The 26,621-nt window shown below is 41.1% G+C and overlaps 1 protein-coding gene across 3 annotated transcripts; it reads right to left on the bottom strand.

Annotated features, from left to right (window-relative positions):
* Positions 1-10,523: 10,523 nt before the first annotated feature.
* On the bottom strand, positions 10,524-26,089 carry LOC135489909 (cytosolic purine 5'-nucleotidase-like). 3 transcript variants are annotated; one of them, XM_064775538.1, is made up of 15 exons: positions 26,017-26,089; positions 23,086-23,208; positions 22,134-22,394; positions 19,956-20,029; positions 19,624-19,741; positions 16,712-16,807; positions 16,144-16,232; positions 15,664-15,818; positions 15,218-15,358; positions 14,909-15,052; positions 14,695-14,761; positions 14,164-14,386; positions 13,740-13,858; positions 13,360-13,478; positions 10,524-13,113 (listed from the first exon to the last, which is right to left on the bottom strand). In XM_064775538.1, exons 2-15 carry the CDS (start codon positions 23,190-23,192, stop codon positions 12,841-12,843), a joined length of 1,986 nt encoding a protein of 661 aa, XP_064631608.1. In that variant the 5' UTR covers positions 23,193-23,208; positions 26,017-26,089; the 3' UTR covers positions 10,524-12,840. The 3 variants fall into 3 exon arrangements, with proteins under 3 accessions (XP_064631608.1, XP_064631607.1, XP_064631609.1); XM_064775537.1 differs by lacking the exon at positions 26,017-26,089 and adding an exon at positions 24,748-25,189; XM_064775539.1 differs by lacking the exons at positions 22,134-22,394; positions 26,017-26,089 and adding an exon at positions 24,748-25,180.
* Positions 26,090-26,621: the final 532 nt, after the last annotated feature.

Raw genomic sequence — 26,621 nt, 5'->3', positions numbered from 1 at the left:
CAGCATTATTAAAAGGGGTATTCGAAAAAGCTTGATCACTGGACTGCTGGATGTATTGCCTGAATTATGGCGGACATAAAGGTCTACACAAAGGCTAAGACCGTCTCTGGAAACATAAGCTGCCAAAACGTGAATGAAATGGTTTTAAGAGCGCAACAATGCAACACGTGGTCGGAGAATGGCTTTTTAATTTTTTTGATAAACCACTGTGAATTTATTCCCCATTGGCCGTAGCTTTCAGTGTGGTGGTTGTCGTCTGAAACGAAGAAAATTTTGTTTCCGCTACAGCCCGCGTGGTTGGGTCTAGGACAATCGGGGACAATCAGCCGGATCAAGATGTGGTGTGAGTTTGGGTCAGGCACTTTCTTTGGCAATAATATGTAAAGAGCAAGCTCTAGTGAACTCACACAACTGTTTGACATGGGGGAGCCCCCCCCCGTCCTTCTGACATATTTAGCCAGTACATTGGGGGATGAGTCCCCCAAACCCCCTCCCCGTTCTCTGCGACGTCGTAACTGTGGGTGCGGTGCGTCATGAATACAGGATCGGCCAACGCGCGGCCCATATGGAATGCGACGAACTGTAGCGCTTTCTACGGATCGGTAATTAGCGCGAGCATCGATAGATAGCGCAAGCATCGATCGATGGCGCTAGCCTTCTCCAGGACAAGGATCCAGGGTTTCCCCTCAGACAGTGAGCCCGGTGTGACAGCGGATATAGTCCCCCTGGAGTCATAGTCCGGTAGCATTGTATTTGACCAATGAAGCAGCATGATCTATTCCACCGCTAACCCTAACCAAAACAGTTAGCAATGCGGGCTATTGTTACACGGACTATCAGCCCTAGGACTACTATCCCCGCCACACCGGGAATCCGTTAGTCATTGACTGTGAGCACAAGATTGATGTGGTCGTCGTCTGCTATTTAATACAGACGACTCACGAGCAGGAAGACGTTTTTTTATGCTTCGCGGTCGTGAGCTGAAATAAGAGGAATAGAATATGAGAAAATTATGAAATTTTGTATTTTTGGGGAATTCCCCCCCCCCCAAAGTTTTGGGTGTGGCCACAGCATAGAGATTTGACCAGTCATAACTCTCAGCGAGACATGCGGATCAGCATAAGCTATCAATTCATCTGAGCGCACCCAACGTACTCGAAAACGGACCACTTTCAATCGCTCAGTGCGCAAACTTGAACTTGAATTAAAAAATATTTGCCATGTGTGAATACTACTGGCTATAAATTTCAACAATCATGTTACGTCACGTAGACTCGTTTAAAAATACCACAAAAGCCAAGTTTCCGCGAAGTTATGTCACTTGTTGTCCGACTCCTGTTCATCCGTCCGTGACCTCAGTATTTTACCAATCAGCTTTATATAGTGAAGCATTTTCGTGTATGGGTCAATGAATTTGATTGAAAATCACAATTTGAATAGATGAGTGGTTTGGTAACCTCTCTGACGTAACGTACTCAATACGGGGCGTTGAATTTGGCTGTGCTCCTGGTATGACAGACCGGTTTGGGGAACACAAGCGTTCAGTTGTGTCGACGCCAAGTCGAAGCACTGGTTCAACGTTGGTGAGTTCAGCCTGATTTCTCCACAACTTTTTCTCCCCAAATTTTGCGACTATTGTCTGATACAATGTACAATCTTATCTTTTCATTTTCATTTCTTGCAGACGCCAGATACGTTGTCCTGTCTAGCACACCCAATTCTGCCCAACCGGTTTATCACAAGATACGACATGAACACCACGTGGTGAGTTATTTTTCTCTATCGAAACTTCCTTGATCGCACATACATGTATTCTTTTGAAACTTCTCATCTCTGCAGCAGTGGCGGATCCAGAAATTTGGGAAAGAAGCGGGGGGGGGCGCTGCCCAACCAATGAGAACTCATGATAGAGCCGAAGGTGCAATCCTGAAAATGAGGGGGAGGGTTCTTGAGGAGAGGTACACGTGCCCTAAAATATCAAAGAGGGATGACTCATGCGGGACCCCTAAATCCGCCACTGCTGTTCTGAATATTTCCACACTCGGCTCAGCTGACCTTTGAAAGGAGGACACTGTAGCCCATACCCTATCTATGGTACTATATCGTTCTGGCAGCAAGAAAATGAGACGATCGGTCATGTCTGCCATGTTTTATGACGTCACACGCCACGTGCTTGGCGCAATGTGTCACGTGCTCATAACACATTCTATCTCTGAACCAATCAGCCCTTGATACTGTGACATGTGATATGTTTGATGAGGACCTTGACCGGATCAGAAAGATGAGGCATACAATCGAAGTAGTTCAGAGCCATTTACATGAAGACATGGCAGAAATTACCAATCGTCTCGGTTATCACTAAATCCTAAAGGCTAGAGGGAGGTGATTATAATATGATCTCCACCGCCCGACCCGATGTCGTCATTACCGGAATTCCGGGTGGCAACTTCTAGCTCATCGATTACTTCAGAACTGAAGTTGCCGCCATTGTGATGTAAATACTTGGGGTATTTCCCACCCTGAATTCCGGTAATGACGTCATCGGGTCGGGCGGTGGAGATCATATTATAATTACCTCCCTCTAGCCTTTAGGATTTAGTGATCACCAATCGTCTCAATTCACCTCTGTGCTGCCAACTGTGCGACGATCGAGGATCAGTCGGAGATCAGCATCCCAGAGCTTTGATAAACCTGCCAGTTGTTCCCAGGCTAGTGTTATGAAAAGACCTTGGTTTAGTGATAGGCCTACCCCCTCTTGTATTTAGTGGTATAATATGGACAACTGTGGCATGAGATATGGTGGTTTTTCCTACAAAAATGGCTTCCAGTAGAACCGTGACTTCCCACCCAAACAGGAAAATTGAAATACATCATTGAACTGCAATAAACAGTGCACAAAAACTGGGTGTAAACTTAGGCCTGCCTGAATTTCACAGGTCATGTCCAAAACTGCCTCGCACACTGGCGAAAATCGCTATTTGAGATAAGTGGCGGCGCATGGTGACAAGCAGAGGTATTATCCTCCTGGCCAGGGAAATCCCACGCCCAGGTTGTCCCTTTAAAGCTGACATGCATGCATAAAAACCCTAACGGCCAAATTAGAAAAGACGAAAAGGATGAAGTGGCGAGTGTTCCGAGTTCGAACCCGCTCGAGGAATATTTTTTTATTTTTTTATTTCTCTGTGACCTGTCTCGTCAATGAACTTGTGTTTGTGCAGTCTAGTGAGACCTGTCGCTGAGTGTCTATCATGTTTCAAGTGCAGTTTGTCTTTTGGTGGTCGGGCGTTTGTGTTTTCTATCTTTGTCGTTTGGGTTTTTATGCATGCATGTCGGCTTTAAGTATGTTTTCACGTGGTCACGAAGATGATAAATGTGAATAATGACACCAATGCATTGGCCCTGCGGTCACGAGGTGGCTTTCAAAGCTATCCTTGTGCCGTCGGTCGAATTTTTTTCCTGAACCTTTCGGGCAGTAGAGTGTACATTTGTACACAGGTTCTCAGCCAATCAGAATCCGATAAATCTGTGTCGTCATTGGGGCGTCATCATGAAACTTAGAAGTAAGCGTGTATTGTTTTGTGCTTGTTAATCAAATTTAAAGCATACAGTATCAAAATATACTGGAGGAAGACCATACACACGAGGCAGTATCGAAAGACAAGTCTCATTGAAGAGAAATATATTCCTCCTGGAGGAAGACCATTCACATGAGACAAGTCTCATTGTATATTCATGCTCAATATGATATCTGAAGGACTATCCCTTGGATCTTGGAGATGGGCTATTGTTATTGTCCTTTCTGTAGGTATGTCGCAGGCAGCAGAAATAACTAAAATATCTAAAATCTAAATAACAAGGGGAAAAGAAACGCGTTATAAAAATAAAATATAAAGAGTAAAAAAGAAAAAGAAAAATGTTGTCCACAACCGGATTCGAACTCACGATCTTTGGATCGAACATCGTATTCTGCCATTTTTGACGAGCGCTCTACCAACTGCTCTGAAGTTTCTAAGACTTCTGACGTCATGTATTTGTCGAAATCTGATTGGCTGAAAGTCCCTGTACAAATGTACACTATAGTGCCCAAAAGGTTCAGGAAAAAAAAATTCGCTTTTCAGATAGACAGTTATCCCATCTATCACTTCGATCTATCTACCGTAGCTGTCATGGCCAATTCTTTTTTCTTTCAGAAGCCCCGACGTCCTTTGAACTTTCAAGAAATGGTTGGGTTTGGTCAAGGGACTGGTATTGGATCTGATATATTATCATTATTGTCACACCTTTTCGCTAAATATGAGGTCTTGAAAATGCTTGGTATTGCTCCTTGTGAGGTGTTACCCAACGTTAATGACGCCTGTCTGTATAAGTGGTACATACTTGACACCTAATGGCGAAGGATGAGCCAGTTATTTTCGAGTTTGTACTTTGGGTGCATCTCGTTCCTCGGGTTGCATTGCGCCCGCGACCCCATAGGAGTTCCTGGTCTTGTCTCTTCGCCCCCAACCCCGATAAACTCTATGTACCGTGAACGAATGCTCATCAGGTCGACAGTTATTTGACGACGTAAATCCATCCATATTAACTGGCGCTGCGGCTGCGCTCAATAGACTCCGTTGGGGAGTCTGAGCCTGATAGGGTGTACCAGTCCAGCCGGTTATGTACGGTTGGTATGCTCTATGATATGGATCTCCAGCCACCTGTCAGCTAGGGGCAGACCCCAGTGTCTCAACCCTGGGTCTCAGAGGCGGTAACTTCTAGTCAGGCAGCGCGCTATGTCTGGTTAGGCGACATGGGTTACCAGGGCATCCACAGCCAAAATGGTTTGCACATGGAGGTCATCGCGACCGACTTGTGAGGGGGAAGAAGTGATGTCCATGGCGGTTTCAAATTGATCTGACGACCCCCGCGTCTTCTGGACAGGGAGGGGTTCATGTGGCCAAATCCTGTCAGCTAAATCCTATCGTTAGCATCGTTCGCGGTACATGGAAACCAAGGGCATGGAACCCTTTTTTGTCTTGGTTTAATTTCTCTTAGGATTTCAATGATGATATATATATTAAGATCCACAGGTATAGTCGGTACATGTGGCAACTCGCCACATGAACATTTTAAAAGTTTTTTTCGAGCATTGTTAAAAATTATGAGAATAAATTTCTTCTTTGGACGTGTTTTTTTTTTTTACCAGAATGACAATAAAAAAGTTTGTCACTGGAGAATTTCCCCATCCCCCACCCCAGCCCTAGAATAATATACAGACTAAATAGTATCTTTGGGCTGTACTGGTAATATAGGTCAGTCACGAAAAATAAAATATATATTGGACTGTACTGGTAATATAGGTCAGTCACGAAGAATAGAATATGTATTGGACTGTACTGGTAATATAGGTCAGTCACGAAAAATGAAATATATATTGGACTGTACTGGTAATATAGGTCGGTCACGAAGAATAGAAATGTATTGGACTGTACTGGTAATAGAGGTCGGTCAAAAAAAAAGAAATATATATTGGACTGTACTGGTAATAGAGGTCAGTCAAAAAAAAGAAATATATATTGGACTGTACTGGTAATATAGGTCAGTCACGAAAGTATCTGAAAGTCTGTGCCCCATTGTTGACGAATATAAAATCGTGAGGACTTTATCAATAGTCACGGTCCCTGGCCCCTCCCACATAAAAATCATTAGCAAGGTCACTGCAGGCAATAGCTTCAGCGTTGTTATTGTATAAACATGTCTTAAACATTATAAACGGCCCTATTTGTGGGGTTACATTGGGTTCTTGCTGGGGTAATGATGTCCATGTCCCATTCTGCGTTTTGTGGACTTGTAAATCAGTCCAGCAGTGACATTGCGTTTTGTGGACATGTAGTCTGTCCCGCAGTACCAAGTTTCACCCCAGCAATTACCAATAAGACCTGCACGTGACCTCAAAGTAAATAGCTATGCAAGTGTGGTCGAGACAAAACGCGATGTATGCATTGGAAGAAGGAAATCTGCCAAGAGTAGCTGGAACTGTCTGTCCAGCTCTCGTTTATGAAACAATGGGCGATTTGAAAGACGTCTCCTGAACAGATCGCCCATTGTTCACTGAAGCAGCATTCGAATTGTCTCAATTTTTTCAGGTGGATTGCTCCATCTCGTGTGGTTTCGCTGTCCCGTCCCAAGAATCGAGCCAACGCAACCGAGGCCACTTCTGAGAGATAAATATTCAGGATGCCAGATTTGTGGAACACAATTGAGGTAAATGAGATAAAACTCGATAAGCTGGCTACAGTTGATGAAATGAGGCTTTAGGTCCGTCATCATGTGACTGATATTGGGACAAACCCGAGGCAGGTTGACCACCATTGCCTGACAATTCAATTTAATTGATTCATCTTATTAGTGCCAATGAGGCTGTCACAGACATAAACATGTGTATAGACATATTATTGATATGCTTTAATGCAAGATTTAAAAAAAAACGTCATGAAAAATGATCTAATACTTCAATTTCTTAAATTGTATATTTCAATGTTTCTTGGTATCTAAATGTTCCCTTTCTATTCCAGGCCAGTAGTCAAGAGCCATGATCAGGGAACAGCAGTTCCCAACGGAATTGACCCTTTTCTTGTTGTAATTCATACTGTTGGCTCAGAATGGGTTGACACTCGCCTGTTTTCGACCCTGAAAATTAAACATCGAACATTGTTACTCTTTGTTAAAAGTGAACCTTGCAAAATATGTGCTTATTCCTGAAATCAATAGCACTTCATGTATGTACTCGCTGATCCAGAATATTGCTATTTCTTGTTCCGTTTTCAATGTGGCAGTCGATTTACCGTATCTGAGCTATTTCACAGCACAAGAAGTGCAACATTACAACAATGGAGCTATTTCTTGATCACAGCAAAAATGTGTTTCTACATTGTTTTACTCAAATGATGTATGGATGAGCCTTATTGACATATTTGTTTTCAAGAGGAATTGGTTGTAGGTTTTCTTCCTTTTTCTTAAGGCAGGCCTAATTTAACAGAAGGCCTATATTTTAGGGAGGATATTATTTATACTATAGGCCCATATCAGTTTTGAGATCAATTTCCTCTTGAAGACATTAAAAGTCAATCGAGTCTCTGCACCATTTTGATTGGGCGGTTTTGGGCTAAAATACAGTACAAGAGAATGCTCCATTGGTGTTAACAGAATATGTCATTATTTTGGTCAGCAATCAGTTCTAGCCACCTTGAAAGCGGTCATGGTTACTTACGACTTGTACATTGTTCAATTGTTATTATGCTATTGTCATTTGCCTTTGCCCCCTCCCCCCATCCTTATCGACACTCACAGTGCACCACCCTCCATCCCATGCCCCGCATGCCCACTGACCCAACATCTGATCCCTTGACACGCTTGCTTAAGCGGCTCAAGCGGCGTCAGCAGGATCAACGTTGTGTTATTGTATTCCAAGTTTTGCATTATTCATATGTATGTACTTGCCATATAAATGTTGTCATATCGTAACCTTCGTCTCTTGTCCTTCGGTAAATAAGTGTGCGGATCACTCCCAACAAGTTCGATTAACACACTATACACTATCTTCACGTGCAACAATTTACGGTCAGCCTTTTCTGATTCCGCATGCCGGCCACTAATTCTAAGTTTTGTAGTATATATTATATACTTACCCAATAAAAGTTGCCATATCATCGGGTTTTGTCTCTTGTCCTTCGGTCTCTCAGCGTGGGGGACACTCTCGAAAAGTGAGATTTATGCACTTACCAAATGCACCTTCTTCACCAAAAATACCTCACGCCTGCGGTCAGGGACGAAATAGCCCAGCGTCTGTACCGTAACTTAATTTGCATCCCGTTTCAAACCCGAATGAGAGAGCCAACTTGTATGTGAGCAGTTGACGATCGAGAAGAAGAGACAGTTTTTCCAAGCCTTGCGGAGACCAGCGTCTATGTATGACGACAGTTCTGAAGAGCTCTGTCTGGTTTCCTATATCTGTATGGTCATCATGGTATCAATGATTGAGCCGATTTACGAATATCGCGTAACCGAACTTAAGCAGGATTTCATACATCTTCGCTCGTGAGGGCTTGCGAAATCTGCCTAGATAAAAAAATTTTACTGACAAAGTCCCATTTCTCCGCTACTCACGGAAAATAAATGGCGCTCAATGTGTGTATCTTTGTGTCCCTGGAGTTCGAAGGATGTGACATTACAGAGCGTCCGATTTAGTCTCGTAAAGAGACGCGAATTATTCCAGGACATTCAAACTTGTGTTGTATCCTATCCTTACGATGTATGGTTGTACTTACAGAGGTGCTTAAAAGCCCTGTCTCTTTAGTTTTGGATGAGGCATCCTGCAGACAGTCCGCTGTACGCTCTTGAGAGAGACACTGACACCCCATCTCTGCCCAGAGTAACCCGTGCTTAGAGTAACTGGTAAACCGCAATCGTCACTTGAAGACGAAGCATTTGCTGGTGTTTATTCATGTCATCTCCTCAAACACTACTCTAGTACTTCTTGGGTGGTGCCTGATACGAGATAACTAACTGAGCTATAACTAACCTGAGTTGCTATTTCATAAGGGCACATGAGCTGTGTCCAATTAGTTCGAAGGATGTGACATCTCACAGTGTCCAATGCAGCTCCTTGAGAGAAAAAGACACTAATACATTCACAGGACTTTCAAACTGCTGAGAGCGTCCCTACAGAAGTATGGGCAGTGAAGCGGACAACCCTGTACCTCCAGTGTTAGTCTTGGGGGTAACTGATTTGGCATTACCTGGTATGGGCAACTCGTCTTGCGAGGGTGCAGATCGTGTGTCCCTTGTACTTCGAAGGATGTGACATACGACAGAGTGTCCAAAATGCCCTGAACTAGCAGCCATGAGGGAGGAGTTCTAGCCATCTGGAGCACTTAGATCCAGGACCAGTTTTATGATGACTAGAACACTTACAAAAGAAGACAATATGTTGACTCAGTGACCCTCTCCTATTTGCCGCATCGAACTTGACTATTGACAGCTTCTGTTACCAATGGTAGTTTGCAGCGTGAAGGTCAGAAGCTGTTGCTGCACAGAACATGGGATAGTCGGACCAAAACTTGAGTAGAGGATTCCACAAGATATCCAAGCAAGGACAGTCACAAGATCTTTTGGGGGATTTCGCTTTCAGTTACATTGAGTACTCCAATAAAGGGCTGGTTGTGAGTGATCTCTACCACAACAACAACATCTGCTTGAGAGCAAAATAATAGCTGCAACTATGATTGTTTTCAGTCCAACTGGAGCTGAGAGCCGATACAACAATAAACGAGACCTTGCAATGGAGGCTCTCAAGACGGCGCAGGATACATGTACACCGAGTCTCTAAAGATCTACAAGGAGGCCGACGGTCTCACCGTACCCGATATTGATGCAAAACAGCTCAAGGATGATGCACAGCTGATCGAGGTCTTTTCAGTTCCTACCTTACCCTGAAGATGGCGATGGCGTAGTTCTTTCATGAAGTCATTTAAAGTTCTGAACTACGCCATCTTCAGGGCACGATAGGAACTGAAAAGATCATATTTAATGGGACAATCAGCCGGATCAAGATGTGGTGTGAGTTTGGGTCAGGCACTTTCTTTGGCAATATCAGGATGATGCGATGCAGCAAGATGAAAATGAGAGGCAGTAGAACAACTCTCCCATGGGCAGAGCTTTACTGAACAGCCTAGGGAGTCGAACACTTCAGTCCTCATGCAGAGCACTTCATTGTGACACCCTTATTCTTTTTGACAATCCCTGGCCTTTCACAGATATGGTGTAAATCCAATTGTAAGCTATTTATTGTGGAAAGAAGGTGGAGGCCAGGATTTTTCTTCAGTGCAAGTAAGATATTGTTGACTATACTTGCTCACATAAATGGTTTTTCTCTTGTATGAATATGCCCAAAACCTCACCCAGCTGGTTATCAACTATCCTGTGGTGAGTTTCTCCTGTGTAATATGCCAAAACCTCACACAGCTGGTTATCGGCTTTCCAGCAGCGACAATGATGCCATCTGTCAATCAGTATCACCTCTCAAGACCCCTCCTTGTTCTCTAAATACATTTCTGTGCATTGGGGAGATGACCAGTGGGGCTGGAGACCCAATGCCAGGTTGGTCATCTGAATGGTGCCACCTGTAGTGTGCAGTCTTGATTTGGCATCTTTATCTATTGTCTGGCCCTCACAGTATACAGCTCGACTCATTATGGGCCTCCTTGGTCTAAGTTAGGTCTAAGTTAGCACTCTTTTCCCGCGAGATTTTCAGTGGTCAGTGAATCCGTGGTCTTTGCCCATCTGATTACAGTATACAGCTCGACTCATTATGGGCCTCCTTGGTCAAAGTTAGCACTCTTTTCCCGCGAGATTTTCAGTGGTCAGTGAATGCGTGGTCTTTGCCCATCTGATTACAGGGTGTCCTTGACAGGGATGCTGTGATCCGTCGTCCCAACTGACTCCTTTAAAGCATGTGCTGATGCAACAAAACAAGACAACGAGGATTGACATGGCTATAACCGATTATTTCTTTTTAAATAGCATAAAATATCAAATAAAATTATTTGATATGTACAACATTATAACGAGCATAGTAATGAAGCAATTTGTTTGAATTAAGTGCAGTGATTGCCTTTGGGCGATTTTGATAAGAATAATAGCAATGACTGGCATACACAGTGCACAGCAATAAGACAGATCCAAGGCTGTGCGACAAAAAAGACTTGTACCAATACAAGAAAACTACACATCATCTGTGCCTTTGTTGCATTTCAGATGATGACAGGTTGTTCTTCATGCTTCAAGACAAACAATGCAACAAAGTGTTTCAGTAGCACAGTGCCTGTAAATGCCAGTTAATGCCAGTAACTTAAGTCAGGAATCTCGATTCAGTTCCAATAAGTAGACATTGATAATTACAGATTTTGAGCCTGCAGGAGATAAATTACCAATTAAATTTTGAACAGACTGCAAACAATGACTCTATTCACTTCATACTCCCAGTTCCCAATGGTATTGACCTCACATCACAACACATAACACACCCGATCCCCTTTGAGTAAATGATTTAAAGCACTAACTTTCTCCCAATTTGAGTTGTAAACCTAAAGCAATGCCTATTTCAAGGCATCGCAGACAAAAGTTTTGCATAGACATATCATGACAAACACTGCTGATAAATCCTGCAGACATGACTATACCTTAGACATTACAAAAACATAAGCAAACAGGAATTATACAGTCAACTTAAAGCATAACAATTCTCGGAATGATAGAATCATTCTCTGAATTTAACTGAATAATAAGAGGCATTCGGTTGGACCAGTCTTTCAAATCTAGAAGTAAATGACAGATAACAGAATACGGGAATGTCAGTCAGACCATTATCTCAGTGGAGATTGGCGCTAACACAAGTAATGCAACACTGATTCACCAGGGTTGTCTCTGGCTACAGTGCTATTTTCTCTTTCAAGCAGAACTCTATCAAAGTCTGATATACAGACCAAGATGAACTAACAGCAAAAAGGACCTGGCATACTCAAGTAAAGAGGTTTTTACATAATGGTGTTTGCAAAGACGTAAACAAGATATACTCATGTAAGATTATCTACTGGTAATTACATGTACTGTACCTAAGCTACATCTTATACACCCAATAGGCCCTGAATAGAATTTACAAAGACCAAGGTTTAGAAGATTATACTATTTCTGTCTCCTATTATCAGCCGTTTAACATGGATCCCACATACATGAACTGTATCACAAGGCAGACTAACCCGTAACACAAGAATACACACATATATTTCAGTGATTAACTAGTAATACTACTGTTAAATAAATGCAAAGTCATTAAAATGACACTTTGCCTGAGTAGATTCATTACACAATTTTGACATAGAAAATAAACATTGAAATCATTGCCAATAACAGAAATAACTGGTTGTAATCAATATACAGTTAAAACAATGGACAGACAAGTTGCAATGTATGTGCGAGGGTAGGTATGTATGCTCCATGACTTCATTCTGATTCAACCCTAGTAATACAGATTCAAGCATTTCTGGTAAAATCTTTGTAAGAGTATGAGACCATTTGAAGTTATGGAGTGTGTCTATGGCACTATCTGGATCAACTGGGGTGGAATAAAAGAGAATATTAAAATAATATGACAAAATGGAATCAAGGAAGACTGAAGTATTTATGGCCAAGCTTTTACACTAAAATGGAAACTATATTATCCCTTCCATAACAAGTGTTGATGGCAAGTTGAAACTTGCTTTTAACCAACCCAGTATTTCTGACATCTGCAACTACTTGAGCTTTGACTGACTATTGATGCAGTCACTAATGGCCAAGAAATATCCCCCTCTTGCAAAATTCAACAGAAATCACACATACGAACTGAATAAAAATTGAATTGGGATTAATTGCATTTCATTATCAGTCTTCCACTCGTTCAAACTAGCCAAATCATAATAATTCTATATTTCACCCTTCATAAAACATTCATTGGTAATCCAATACCAAACAGACAACATGAAAATTGAAATGCTGGTGATTGAAACACCACCGACATAGTCAACATGATGATTTACATGCGAGAGAATCTACACATGGCTTATAACACCACTAATTAATTATCTAATTAATTATTAGAACAACCTGTATTGCATATAGGAGACTGGTATGGTCACCTTATTGGTCACTGTTAAACATTGATCACAAGAAACTTTCAGATTGAAGGACCGAGTATACACTTTGTCCCTGAAAGGAGATCTCGGTTCCTTTTTTGGGACACACTGTATAGTCACCCATTCAAATTTACGAAGCAGACGACTTATCAGAGCTATCATCATCTGAATCATCCTCATCGTGGTGGTGGATCAATTTCTTGGGAGTAGATGCCCGCAAATTAGGCACAAGGCTCTCGTTCCCTGTCACCTTGACCCGCTTAGGTGTCGGTGAGAGTTGTGGAGTATTCTTGTCAACCACTTCACTGAAGACTCTTGATCTTGGGGCCATAGGACTTTCGGTTTCTAACATGCCGTTGAAATTGATGGAACGTTCATGCTCCACTGTCGACTCATGGGGCATCTGTGAAGATAGGAAGGTGATGGTGAGAAAGTATTTCAAAACGTTTGAAGAAAACCTTTATATTCAAAAACAGATAAGTACTTCATTCATAAATTGAAGGTTCAAATCTTCCTCTCCTTAAGCCAAACCCATTGCCCAACATTCTGATCAACTGATACATATACATGAACCTGTTATCAAATGTTCACTGTGGCTTTAGTTATCAATGCCAAAGTGCAGATACATTTCTCAACTAGTACTACTCACAAGCATAGGTGGCGCCCTAAACATATAACTGAATGGATAGTGGAGAAGATTGAGGAATGAAGCAGCATACAGGTCAGCGTATCTCGTGACTTGGGAGGCAAAGAATGTTTGTCGGGAACCTGAAAGGAAAGTTATAACTCATTTAATGACATCAGCAAGCTGGGACACACAATTGAGCTACGGTGGGCTACTGCTGTATCTGTACAACTGGTAGATCGCCAATTTCTAAATTTTTGGGGAAAAAAACCCGCCTCAAAGTCAAGGCCTGCCAAACAATTCTGTTCAGTTCAAGTTCAATGGAAAAACTTCTACTTTAAGTCCAGTTTCAACACATCACTTCTTTGAACAAAACCTCTTTATCAAGTCGATTTTCAACTTACCACTTCTGAATAAACTGCCCAACATTCCATAGAACTGGTCTACCTCGTGCGTCACTTCTCGGATGGCACACTGAACTTTACTGATATCTGGTTTCTCAGTGGTGCTACTGTCCAAATTTCTGAAGAGAAGCATTCACAAATGAAGCTGCGGACCTTTCAGAACTAAACATTGTAAGTGTATTCCTTAAACAAATTCTCTAATGATTCAACTTGGTAAAATCAACTCCACCAAGATTAGCCAAAGACATGTAAGTTGTAACTCAGTTAAGATTGCAATGCACGTTATATATCTGGGGAACAAGCACATATATAATGAGATGGTATTTCCAGAGCTCACACAGACAGACACTTGCCAGGAAATGTCACAAGCTGAGATAGAAGTTACGAAATCTTTCATATGGAAAGTTGGTATTCAAATACTTACTTGTACAATTCTCCCAACACTTGGTCAAGATTCTCCAACTTACTAAACACGTCCCTCTTCTCCGTCCAGACGTATAATTCCTGCATTAACTCAGGAATCACCAGGAATGTCCTCCAACCACGGATCTTCTTTGACTTGAGAATGTCGCCAAATATGTGATCGCCGATGTATAATACGTCCTTGCCCTTCGCTCCGATCATCTCGGAGAATACATCACATGAACCTGAAATAATCAAAATATCAATTTGAAATTTGAAACTTGGGGGTTTAAGGTCAACCAAATGTAACTGTAACCTGGTTGATCTCATAAACATGCAATATACCTCATTTCTCAAGTTAATATTGAATAAAATAGTAATCAAGGTGCTAGTGACATATCCATTAAGTATTCCTGTCTTACTTAAGTGCTCAAGCACTGTTGTATATTTCAGGATAACTCATAAGTAATTGGCCACGAGTTACATTGGAAATGATAGTTGATCTGGAAGCTAAAGCCTGATGAGAAGAAAACTGTCAAGTAGACTGCCTCACCTCCTGAGTAAACTGTATGTTTTAGAAGTGGTCCACAGTGAGTACCAATCTTAAGAGCACCAGTTTTCTGTAATGAAGAGAAATGAAATACTGATATAAAATAATGTCATTTTCGAGTATGAAGGCACTTGGACTGTGATAGGAACCTTCAATTCAAAGGCAGAGAGAACACAGAAGAAGAAAAAGAAATCCCAATCAACTAGTCTTCACTTACTCTGTTGACCTGCCTCAGAATGGTTCCCTCTCCAAAGAACAGTGGTTTCCTGCCATCTACTACAATGTAGTCAAAGTATGAAACCCAGTCTCGCTTCTCTTCACCTGGTTTTGCTGGATAGTCTAGCAAGAATTCCATGATTTTCTGTAAATTAGAGAAAGCAGATATAAATGCTGGTCAAAATGAGTTGCTACTACTTTTCGTTGATATGCTGTAGATCTTATCAGCCTTTAGACAAGTCTCCAGGAATCCATAGGCTGGCAATACACACCTGGATCTGCACTGAGCAAAAATAGGATTGTCACTTACATCTGTGTACGTAAAGCCACTATTTGTCAGCAGGAAGGTTTTAGCACCAGTGGCCCTCATTCTGTCCAGCAAAACTGGGAGTCGATCATCCTTGTGGACATACTTTTCAACATCTTTAACCGTCAGCGGCTTTAGGGGACCCTGAAAGGAATATTCCATGGTGAGCAATGGCAGAAAGGATAATGAAATTGTGTCAGACCTCATCATATCGAAATGGGTATCAAGTCGCATGATTCGAAAACAATGTAAACTGAATATCAAGGTTTGTAGACAACACATTAGCAACAATAGCTAGAAGTACTTTTTCCAACTCAACTTTTTTATTGACTCCTTGCAAACTTCAATCCAAGGTGCAAACAACCGCTGGAGAAGATGCCATTCATATTTTTCATGTATAATGAATCTATTATCTGAATCAATAGGTCCCCCTTCTCTCCTTCCCTTACCTTGATGTGTACCCAGTCAACAGCTGTCCTCACATCTTGGAATATGGACTTGTACGACATGTAAAGTTCGCCAGATTTCACACCATTGATGGAAACGGAGTAGTCAGCAGAGTTGTTTGTGAAGAAGTCGATCAGACATGCGAGGAGATAGGTTTCTGAAACAAGTGGGCAGCATAAAATATGCAACTTGGCAATAGCCATCAATAGAGGACTTGAACTCTCGAATACATTAGACATCAGGATTTTACAATGCATTAGATGTAGTGATATGTTCTGACCTTTGCAGAGGCCAGAGAGGAGTGCACATGTATGCCTAATTCAAAATCACTTTGTTCTGTAGCCCAGGGCTGCCATCAGTTGAGCATAGTTTCCAGTAGAGTAGTGAAAACAACAAACCACAAGGCTTATCAAATGGGCAACCGCATACTGAGTTAGAGTTGGTTGGGCTATCGCTAAGTATTAGAATTAAATCCAACATACCTGGAAGGTTGAACAGAGTGTTGAGGACATATATTCTACTCTCATCGAGACTGATGAACTTATTCGGGTACAGTTCTCGGATCTCTTGGCTGAAGAAAATAATGGAGAACAGAGTCAACAAGATAGTAGCTAGATGGGTTTTGGCACCTTTTGCAATCATGAGTGTGGGTTGAGCTTGCTGAGAAGATAAGCCAGGCACTGAGAACAACTGACAGCTACAGGACACAATACCACTTTGGTTTATCAACTAGGGCAAGAGTTTTTTAATACCTTGTTTAGTGAAACTTTTATTCCAAACTTTGAGAGGCTGTCGGAAAAAAAAAATAAAAAATTTCTGTGATTTTTTGATTTCACCAACCTGTCCTGGTAAAATTTCTGAGATGCAATAAAAAAAATTTGAAAATTTAAAAATTTTTTTTTTTTCCCAAAAAGACCTCACTTTCAGTAAGCAAAAATCTAGTGGTCATAGCGAAGCATTAAAAAAAAGAACAGTTAACTTTTTTATGTCAAGGATTACAAAATATGGTATCTTATCCTGGGAGAATCGCCCAGGAGAAACGTGACTTACATTTTCAAGAATTTGAATCCATGGGAGCACACAAGGATGTTTCCAAAGTTGTCAACTTTCAGGAGATTTCCATATAGGTTGTCAAACCACAGCCCCCTGGAAAAGACACGAAAAGGGTCAGACAAGCATTCACCACAATAAAAGTGTTTATCCTACTCGTACTAGATCTAAAGGGTCTCACATCACAGATCTAAGTCAGGTCATGTCAGGAGTGCACTAGTGGCTCGGACTCTCAGCTAGCCGTCAAGAGGTCCCTGGTTCAAACCCGTAGTCGACGTTGGACTTTCAGCAGGTCTGTTTGAAGATGTTGCTTTACTCCACCGAGGTGTACCAATGGGCACTGGTACAAATGCTCAGGTTGCAACGATGAATGCACAGCTCAATCTGTGATCTACACAAAGATTTCAGGACAGACGACGGTTCAAGTGTGAAATCAGTAGCCACCTCTACCGCAGTTAAATCAGACTATAAACCCAAGATATCTCTTTCTGGTAGGGAAGCTGAAGATTTCAGGGTTTCAGCAAAATCTTCTTAGGAAAGCTAAGGAATACAGAACTCAGCCACAGATCAACAAAATCTCTCAAACCGCTCTGCAATAAGGAATTTCTGCGACCTGCCACACAGCCAAAACGAAGCTTGGAATGCAATCAACCTGCTCAACCTTCAAATAAATCTAACAAGTAGTTTGAGCTCCAGAGCCTACAGTGTTGTGAACAAAGAATATATGATAGCCTATAGCCAAGCTTAATCAACACCTTCGTAGACACACAAATCAATAACCAATGATTTCTCTCTACAGATACCAAGTAACAGCATGCTCAACACTTTTTACCACTGTTAATCTTTTCAATGTAATTACTAGATTGGATGGTTAATGTCACCTTCAACCAACTTCTCAATCAATCAATCACACAACCTGTATCATGTACTGTCCATGATGCTAATGACCCTTTACCAGGACAGTGGGATGATTCTGACATCAATCTGCCTACAAAAGGTCCTTGTAAGATTTCCATTCTAAGATCAGAGTAACGGATGCCGATGATGAACGTTTCTCAAGACAACTGCCCAGACGTGGACTCAGTAGATCTTCCTCTCCCCTTCACCATTAAGAGGCATCTCATTCATCCTCACATTCCAGAAACTGCTAAAATACTTAATTAGTGTGCAATAGATTCTCCAGGAAGCATTAATTGTGACTGTCCAAGACACACATAATGACAAAAATGTTTACCACTGTACCATAGGCAGACTAGGGTACGCATCGTGATTCATGATGTCATCCTGGCCCGTTGTTGGCGGAGGTCGTCACCGACCTGTCCCAAAGAAATAGCAGTCAATATCGAGAAAAAATTACAGGTACAGAGGGTAAGACCTCTGCTTAAGAGTATGTTAAAAAGCAGTGTTCTCCAGTCAAAAGAGGGGCGTAATTTGCAACAAAACTTTGCTCTTTGTGTTGTATAGAAACATTTGAGGCCGTTTTAAAGACTCATGGATTATAATGAGGCAGGGTAATTGGCTAGCCCTACCTGCTAGAGAGACACCCTAGACCACTGCGTTCACAGGTTTTGAACCAAACCACGGAAGTATGGCACACTTATGGGCCCTAGTCCTTGCAGGCTTTGGTTCCATCTGGCTTATTTATAGTCTCATCTCTGCCCCTCCCCAACCTGCCACACTTTGAATTCAGAACAGCATTCTGTTGCATTTCTCCAGAGCAGCGATTGCCAAGCAGCAGTCATGCTTCTCTTTTGAATTCAAAATATGACTCCAACTTAATTCTGCAAACCCATTGCTTCGACAACTCTGAGTTATTGAAGTGCTATGAATGATTTGTCACCGTGATCTTCAAAACTAACCATGTTTTGATCTCAGGGACTTCCTACTACCATATTTCCCTCTTTCAATACTCGGAGGAGAACACTGCATGCTTTAGTTAGTGAATTAGCAGGCACAATCAACTATTAGAAGGCTAGTCGGAGCCAAAACTGTTATTTCTCTGAAACAAATGATTATTTCATGCGGGAAATCCTTCTGATATCTCACCCAGGCATTCAACGTAAACATATCATGAATGATTATGGGGTAAACTCATTTTGTGTTCAGGGACAACTGCCCTTGACTCTGTGGCTGAAACTAATGAAATCATCAGATTATTCAATACATACACTGTAATGCATGCATGCATGTGTGGTCTTTGGTATTGTAGTTCCTGTATGCTTGTATCAGTTTTACAGACCACTACATGTTAATTTATTTATTTCACTACGTAAAACACAGTTTCCAGCTTGGGCAACAATGAGGTCTATGTACTTCTGTATACATGTAGTCGCTCATGTACATTACCTCAATAGATGCTGTTTACTTTTAAGACTTGTTTGACTGCGCAATAGAATACAAACAAAGTACCTAGGGAGACTTATTCTTATCAGGTAAACATTGCTGCTAAACAACAAGATGCTAAACTACACATTCTTATGTCAGTTCTAGTAACTTGTTTACTGCAATATATTGAATAGGACAAGGGAAGGATAATCTTTCCATGCGGGCAAATAAGTTGTAATTCGTAAAGAATTCATCAATCTGAAATTCTCTATCATCCCCTATTAAAATTCTGATAAAACCACAAACATTTAGAGTTCACTGTCATCTAAAAGAGGGGTTTATTTGAACCCTTTCTATACTACTTACCTGGATTTGATAAAAGAGACATTTGAGAGAGTTGAAGAAGAGAAAACAACCCTAAAATTAACCTTTACAATAGACTTTAACTTAACTTTGTCTCTCTAAATTCTATAAATTATAATCAGACTGAACTTTCAAATCAATTTACAGAGACCGTAAGACATGAATTAAATGTACACTTATCATTCATGCTGTTGAATTATCATAACCAGACATGTGATAATTACCTGACAGGAAAAGTGGGGTCATATTCAAATTCCTTGATTGACTCGGGATAGCCAATACTGATTAACCTTTCCACTATAAGGTCAAAGGCAAAGCACTCGTACTCGGGTGATTTGTAGACTGAAAGACAAAAGATGAGAAATAAAAGTCAACAAAGTTCTGATTATTGCAGACAATTGACATATGCATGATTAAAAATCGTACCGATTGGTTAAGAGTAAGACCAATCAATACCAAACAATGAACAACTACAAGTTGTTCCTCTTGAAATATGACCAGGATGAACTTATGAATCAGGCGTGTTGTTTGTGGAATTGTGCAATTCCATACTTACCGGCAAGTGTGTAGTCCATGTCAAAGCCATAGAAGTTGATCTTGTCCAAGTATAAACTTCTGTTGACAAACACCCTGAAATAAGATGATACAAGATTTAGCACTTAGCCTGACAACCTCCTCAACCTCTCTTTAGTTTACCAATGTAAATGGGAGCACTGGCTCTATGAAGAAGCCCAGGTGAGGCAATAAGCTCAGGATTTGTCAGCTTTATGGATCGGTCTTAGATCCTAAAAGTTTGCCACCGATCTCCTCTCAAGAAGGAAGACTTTTTAAATATTCCCCCAGGCCACATTTAAAGGTTCAACCTGACTCATGATCATGCACACTGTTCAAGACCCCAAGTCCAACACACAAGCTGCTACATATAAATTACTATGATTACTGTTGCCACCATATTCTAACAATAGAGGAACATTTTCTGGCATCACATGACACCAGGAAACTCATTTACCAGGCACCACATCACTACGCAGCAATATATAAACAAACCTCATGATATACAGGACGTTTCACTGAAGTTTAGTCGACATTTTTTTGCAACAGGAAGAGTCATACATGTATGACACACTGACTGTACATCCAGTGCACAAAAGCATCTGCTTTGATTTTAAGCAGTGCATAGAATAAAGCTTGTGTACGCAGAAATAACAGCATCACTGTGTTACTCTCACTCCCAAGTATGTCAACCAGTGCCTGGTCTCTTCACTACAGCAGAACCTCCCATAGCGGACACCTCCGTAAACAGGACAACCTCTATAATAAGGACACTTGCTTTGTTCCCATATTTGTAATTTCTATTCTAATTGACCTCTGTAATCAGGACACCTCTCTATCAAAGGAGAGCATTTGTCAGTCCCGAGGGTGTCTTTAATAGAGAGGTTCTACTGTACCAGTCCCAAACATCTATACCTATGCTGTTACGATCTATTAGTAGGAATTGAGTCATGTATTGTTTTTGCAAAATCTCTAGATAAAACATTGGACTCCAGGCTTCTCTCCCAACCAAGTCCAACAGCTCCATAGCCCACATTACACTGCAAATCCAATTCTACCTATCACTTGGCCTATGTGACTATTTGAAAGGAAGACAGACCCCTCAAAATAATAGCATTACCTAAGAAGTCCAACCTAATCTAAACTCTGATTAGGACTAACATTGGTGAAAATAAATTCTCAGTCAAAATTAGGAAGACACCAATTGATCATACAACAATGTTATTATATAGGGCATGCTGTAATTGAAATAAGTTATTTTCTCTGTGCACTCAAAATCAAGACTAAGAGCTGCATTAAACTGTAGATTGGGCTGAAAGTAAAAACGTCCAAAGGCCAAAATCTCGTTTCATGAGCAATGATTTTCAACTTTTGGTTGTGTTTTCCTTAAATCTGCAGGAATTTCTATGCGAGATAAGTCTTGAGCTTTTCACAGTAATTAGTGTGATTTAGGGATAGTAGGCACGAATCTCTGTAAAGACAAATGGTCGGGGTAAGTTGCAGGGTTCTGTGCAGTTGCGAACAAGGATGTGTATTGGTGCTTGAAGAAAACCCAGTAGCAGTATGTATAGCTTGGTTACTCCTATAAAACAAGGCAAGGAATCCACTCTACACCATCATCCTGTTTCGTCAGAATATCAATTCCACAAGTCAAATTAACTGTTATTTGGAAAAACGGTTAAGGGACAGAGCACAAGCTAGTCAACTGTTCACACTGCTTTTGACAATTCAAGGTTTTAGACACATTTCATCATCAGCAACACTCAAACAGTGTTGGCAATTTTCAAAACATAAAGTCATTTTGTTGTTATATGAGCATTCTGAATATATTTTTTCCACAAAAACAACCCATGGCCATGCAATTGTGTAACTTTGTGGCTCTCAAATGAGTAGCTTGCTTTTTAAGTAAGAACTGGCAGTAACAGATCTCTGGCAGAGCATAATGTGATTCAAGGAATCAAAGCTACTGCTCATTGAATGTATGTTAGGTGATATCAGTATTGCATTGCAAATTTTACATGGATTTGGACAGCAGTGACTAAAGAGAAAATCAACAATGCTCAGCAACTAACTTAGGCTCAATATTTGGCACATAATTACAGAAGCCTGGCCCTGGGAGTTCTTTGAGTCACAACAGAAGCTGAGGATACATGCTACAGTTAGTGGTCAACACAGAACATACCTTGACACAGGGCATAAGGTATGCACGGTGAACTGCCGATGCAGCCTCATGCGAGAGAACTCAGAGACAACATTTTCACCATCGAACTGATCAGAAACATTTTCCCTTAGAGACAAACCACCACTCGGGCGATGAGGGGAATATTTATCTTTATTTCCGTCAAAGTAAAATTCGAGTTCGTTATCAGAATTGTCTGAGTTACTTGCATGATGGCCACCAGGGGCAGCACCTGTGCTACCAGTAGCCACTGCGGTCTCATGGCTGCAATCAAAGGGAAATGACAACAAAAAGTCAGACGCTTTCGTTCTAGAACTTGGGTCGTTATTGTGCACAATACTGTACTTCACAACCAGTTTACTTTCACATTGTCACTGTGGGCACAACGAACATTGGAATGAGGAAATTTTGCCGACTTTCAGTTTTCGAAACCTATCGGAATTGCCACCCTGTAGACTAGAGGAGACATTACAAATCTAACACTGAAACCCAATCGAAGCACGCAACAGAATGGAATGCATATATGTGGAGGATACTAATTCTAATCATTATTATACAATATTGCTGACACTATACTGACTATCAATCACCAAGGAATCAAACACTTTTAGGCACTGAAAGCTCAGATCCAAGAAGTGGATAGTTCAAATTTTAAAAGGGACATCAAAGGCACCAGAAAGATAGGCACGGTCAATGCTCACAAAGCGACCAACAGGTGTCTCTACTGATAGTAAACCTTACTCTACACAGTACCAGAACTTCTCACACTTGTAAAGAAGTTGTAAAATTGTATACAGAATCTAGGGCAAACTTTACAAAGGACAGCATCAGACACTGAGAAAAAATTCAAAATAAAATTAGGTCAAAAGAATTTCAAGAATAGAATGGTCTATTGTGGTGAGTTTTTCCGTTAAAAATTTCGAAATAAGAGAATGGGAAGAAAGCATGTACAAACCTCTCTTGAGCATCTCGTCTGTGACTTTTGTGATCCGGTGTGTCGCCATTTCTCATCTCAGTTTTGCTCGGACGGCGAGGTCTTGATGGGGTCGTATCAGTCGCCATCACTGCTGGCTCAAATCTGAAAATACACAAAGCAGGAGTTAAGATAGAAGTTTCCAACGTCCAAAATTATACACCAGATGAGATCTAGCTTACCTGTTATAATGTCGACAAGAAACAGTTCTCTGACCGGCTCAGACCAGTTCACCACAGTTACTACACAAGCACTTCCTTGAATTTTATCTACAGCAAACAGACACTTGTCAACCACGAAGCTGTCCCACCCTCAAGAGAGTCAAGAAGACCCTGCAATTTCTGCAATCAATGCACAATTCATTTCCGTCAATGCAATTAGAGCATTTTGCCATCAGTCTCGAGCGAAGGGTAAATTTGAATCGATGTTGAGAGGGCCGCTGCAAAGAATTATGTTTGTTTTCTGCTCATGATGTGACAAGGATCTTGAGGTAATAAATTGCAATGTGACGTAAAGCTCTCCTCTGGCCATTTCTTTTGAAGACGGGCAGCCCTTTTACAAACAAGACATTTCATAAGTAAAATGGTCAATTAATCTGAAAATGATAGGTTTGATACCGAACATCGAGGCATATTGTGACAATGGGAAAGTCACTTTACTAACTTCAATTAATCTAGCTCGATACCACCAATTTTTTATTACAACATTTTGAAAAGCTCCGTGAAGCTAAGACCGACGGGCACCATAACATGGATTGGAAAGCCAACAGCTGGGTCTACCACACTTTTAGCAAGATCAGACAAAAGGCCACTGGAAGTTGTAACTTATACTATTCAATTGACAACTGCACATTCTAACAAATACAGCAGTATCAAACTGAAATTACTACTTCCAGAATTGATTTTGCCTTTCATGAGAGTCAGGATGTACATGAGAGTCAGGATGTTGATGCCTTTGCCTCATGATTGAAACAGAAATCGATAGTGCCATATTTCATCAATGAATACACTGTAATAGATCTTGAAATGGACCCTGGGCATGATTGATAAACATTTTCTTTGCTCTAATTCTGCACAGATGTTTAGACATTCATGTACATAGGCCAACACATACATGATGCAGATCTACAAGAATGACAAGAAAACTAGGGCACTTCTGAGAGTTTTTATAGGCAACCTCAAGAGTCCCACGCTCACTGTTAGTCACTTATGTGTTCAACAACACATACAGTAGAACCTCTCTATTAAGGACACCCTCGGGACTGACAGTTGCTGTCCTTGATAGAGGTGTCCTGATTAGAGGTCAAATTGAATAGAACCTACCAATTTGGGACCAAAACTAGTGTCCTTAATAGAGAGGTTGTCCTTAATAGAGAAGTGTCCACTAACAGAGGGTCCACTGTACATTCATGTATAGTATCAGGAATGGATGACTTTATGACATGATCCTCACTAATGCACAAACTACATGTATTGTATGATATTGCCATATGAATGAAGCAAGCTACCCCTCAGTCAGGATTCTGTACCACAGTCCAACTTTCATGAAAATGCATCAAATGAAGATTTAAAAAGTTCATACTCGAAGATAGAACAACAATTTTTGGAGAATGAGAGACGACACAATTAAACATACAATACCAACCTGACATGATTTGAAGACCCGGTCTGCTGCGAGTTTCGCCGTTTTATTACTGTAATAATTTCGTCCACATCTGTTTTTGAATAGTCAGATGTGGACAACCAATTCTGAACAGTATCACCATTCATCACCTCCATTTCAGTTTTAATTTTAAAACCACAAATCGATATAATTCTGTTCAGTGTATTTGGCTCAGTCCATGTTCCTCAAAGGACAAAGCTGAATCTAGTTGTGCACAGATAAAGTTCTGTACAAAAAATCTGCTATCCAATATGTCACAGACAAAGGCTATCTAGAGCATATTCCCCACTGTGAATCCTATTGAAAAACTGATCACAGCACAAAATATTTGTCCACAGAAAGAATCTGAATGGTCAGCAAGTTCAATATCAGCTTGCTCTGAACAGGAATTGTATTGACTGATCAGCTGTTCTGCATTCTATTTATATAAACGCCTACCTGTTGGCGGATTCAACCAATTGGAACAGGATTGTACAGGGCACTCTCCAAAACTGGGGTAGGAGTGAGCAGGCCATTTATACTGTGTGAAAATGGGTCAGTATGTGACCATGTCAGTCTCAGAAGGCCTTTAAATTAAAATCATTGCCAGTTTGATCATTCTGCACCAGCCGTGACCATCAAATACCTTACCCTTGCTTCATGGATGTTCATTGTTGGGATGAGGGTGGGCATTGGCAGATTACAGATACGCAAGCTGTCGCAGCTGCGGGTGCAGGCCTGGGCCCTGGGCCTGGTCCACGACAACATGCACAATGCAGCCAGTGGGGTGAAAGAACATGTCTATTTTCGCCTGTATTGCCTTAGTACATAAAAAGGACAACATTACATATGATGTAGACAGTAATAGTCTGGCGTCTTTTACCGTGAAGATCTATAGCAATGATGGTTTGTTGGTCCAGCCAGGGTCATGAGGTGGTAGACTGGCGTATCAGGTCTGGCCAAGGGCCAAGCCCTAGTATTAAGATGAAAATTCGTAATTGATATTGGCGCATCTTTTCTTTTATGGTCACTGATTATGGTGTACTTATTACGTTTATGGCTACTAAATTTTATTTTGATGACTTTATACTCGACTTTAAACCTGGTGGACGCTGTTTAGGATGACCACTGCAAATCAACGGGTCAGCTGATGGACGAGACGGAGAGACATCTAAATCACACATAAAATACGTGACTTTCACATTTTTCATCAAAGTTAATTGAAATCTATGGTTTATTTACAATTCATACATCCACATAAATGTAGGTTACCTGATGCAAGGGGCCAAATTTGTTAAATATTTCAAGTTTTGAAGGGTCGAACTCTCGTCTTTTTTCTGTAGCCTCACCACAACGCTTCATCTGATAAAACTGTAGCATTGCGTGAAGTAAATAGATCTTAGCGTTTTTTCAACAACGTACACTGATCTTACATCTCTTGTTATATCAAATTCCTAACATTATTTGGCATAGTCTACTTTGTACATTACCGCACCAATTACTACAAATAGCATGCAATTATGCAATAATGCAAAGAGTGCATCGATACATACATTGGTGTGAAAAGGTCAGTTTTTCGTTTCATTTTCTGTCAATGAGGACGCTACCAGACGGTCTCATAATTTTGGTTAGGGGTCATCTCAGCCTTCGTATTGAAAAATAGAATTTTATCGGGGTATTTTTAGCCTTTTTAGCGCGTTCGATCTCGAGCGCCGCGCTTCGGTAAGCACACGATCTCGGGCCTTGAAGCGCATGCCCAGTATGAATCGAACCCGAACGCTCTGGCGCCAGGCCCCATTCTCCAAGCGTCGTCAATAGAACAACTCTTCCCTCCGTAAAAAGACCTCCATGGAGACAAAAATAACTCTGGGCCAAGT

Source organism: Lineus longissimus, chromosome 6 (assembly GCF_910592395.1).
Source record: "Lineus longissimus chromosome 6, tnLinLong1.2, whole genome shotgun sequence".
Classification (NCBI taxonomy): domain Eukaryota; kingdom Metazoa; phylum Nemertea; class Pilidiophora; order Heteronemertea; family Lineidae; genus Lineus; species Lineus longissimus.
Note: the sequence above shows the minus strand (reverse complement) of the source record. Positions and strands in the feature narration are given on the sequence as shown.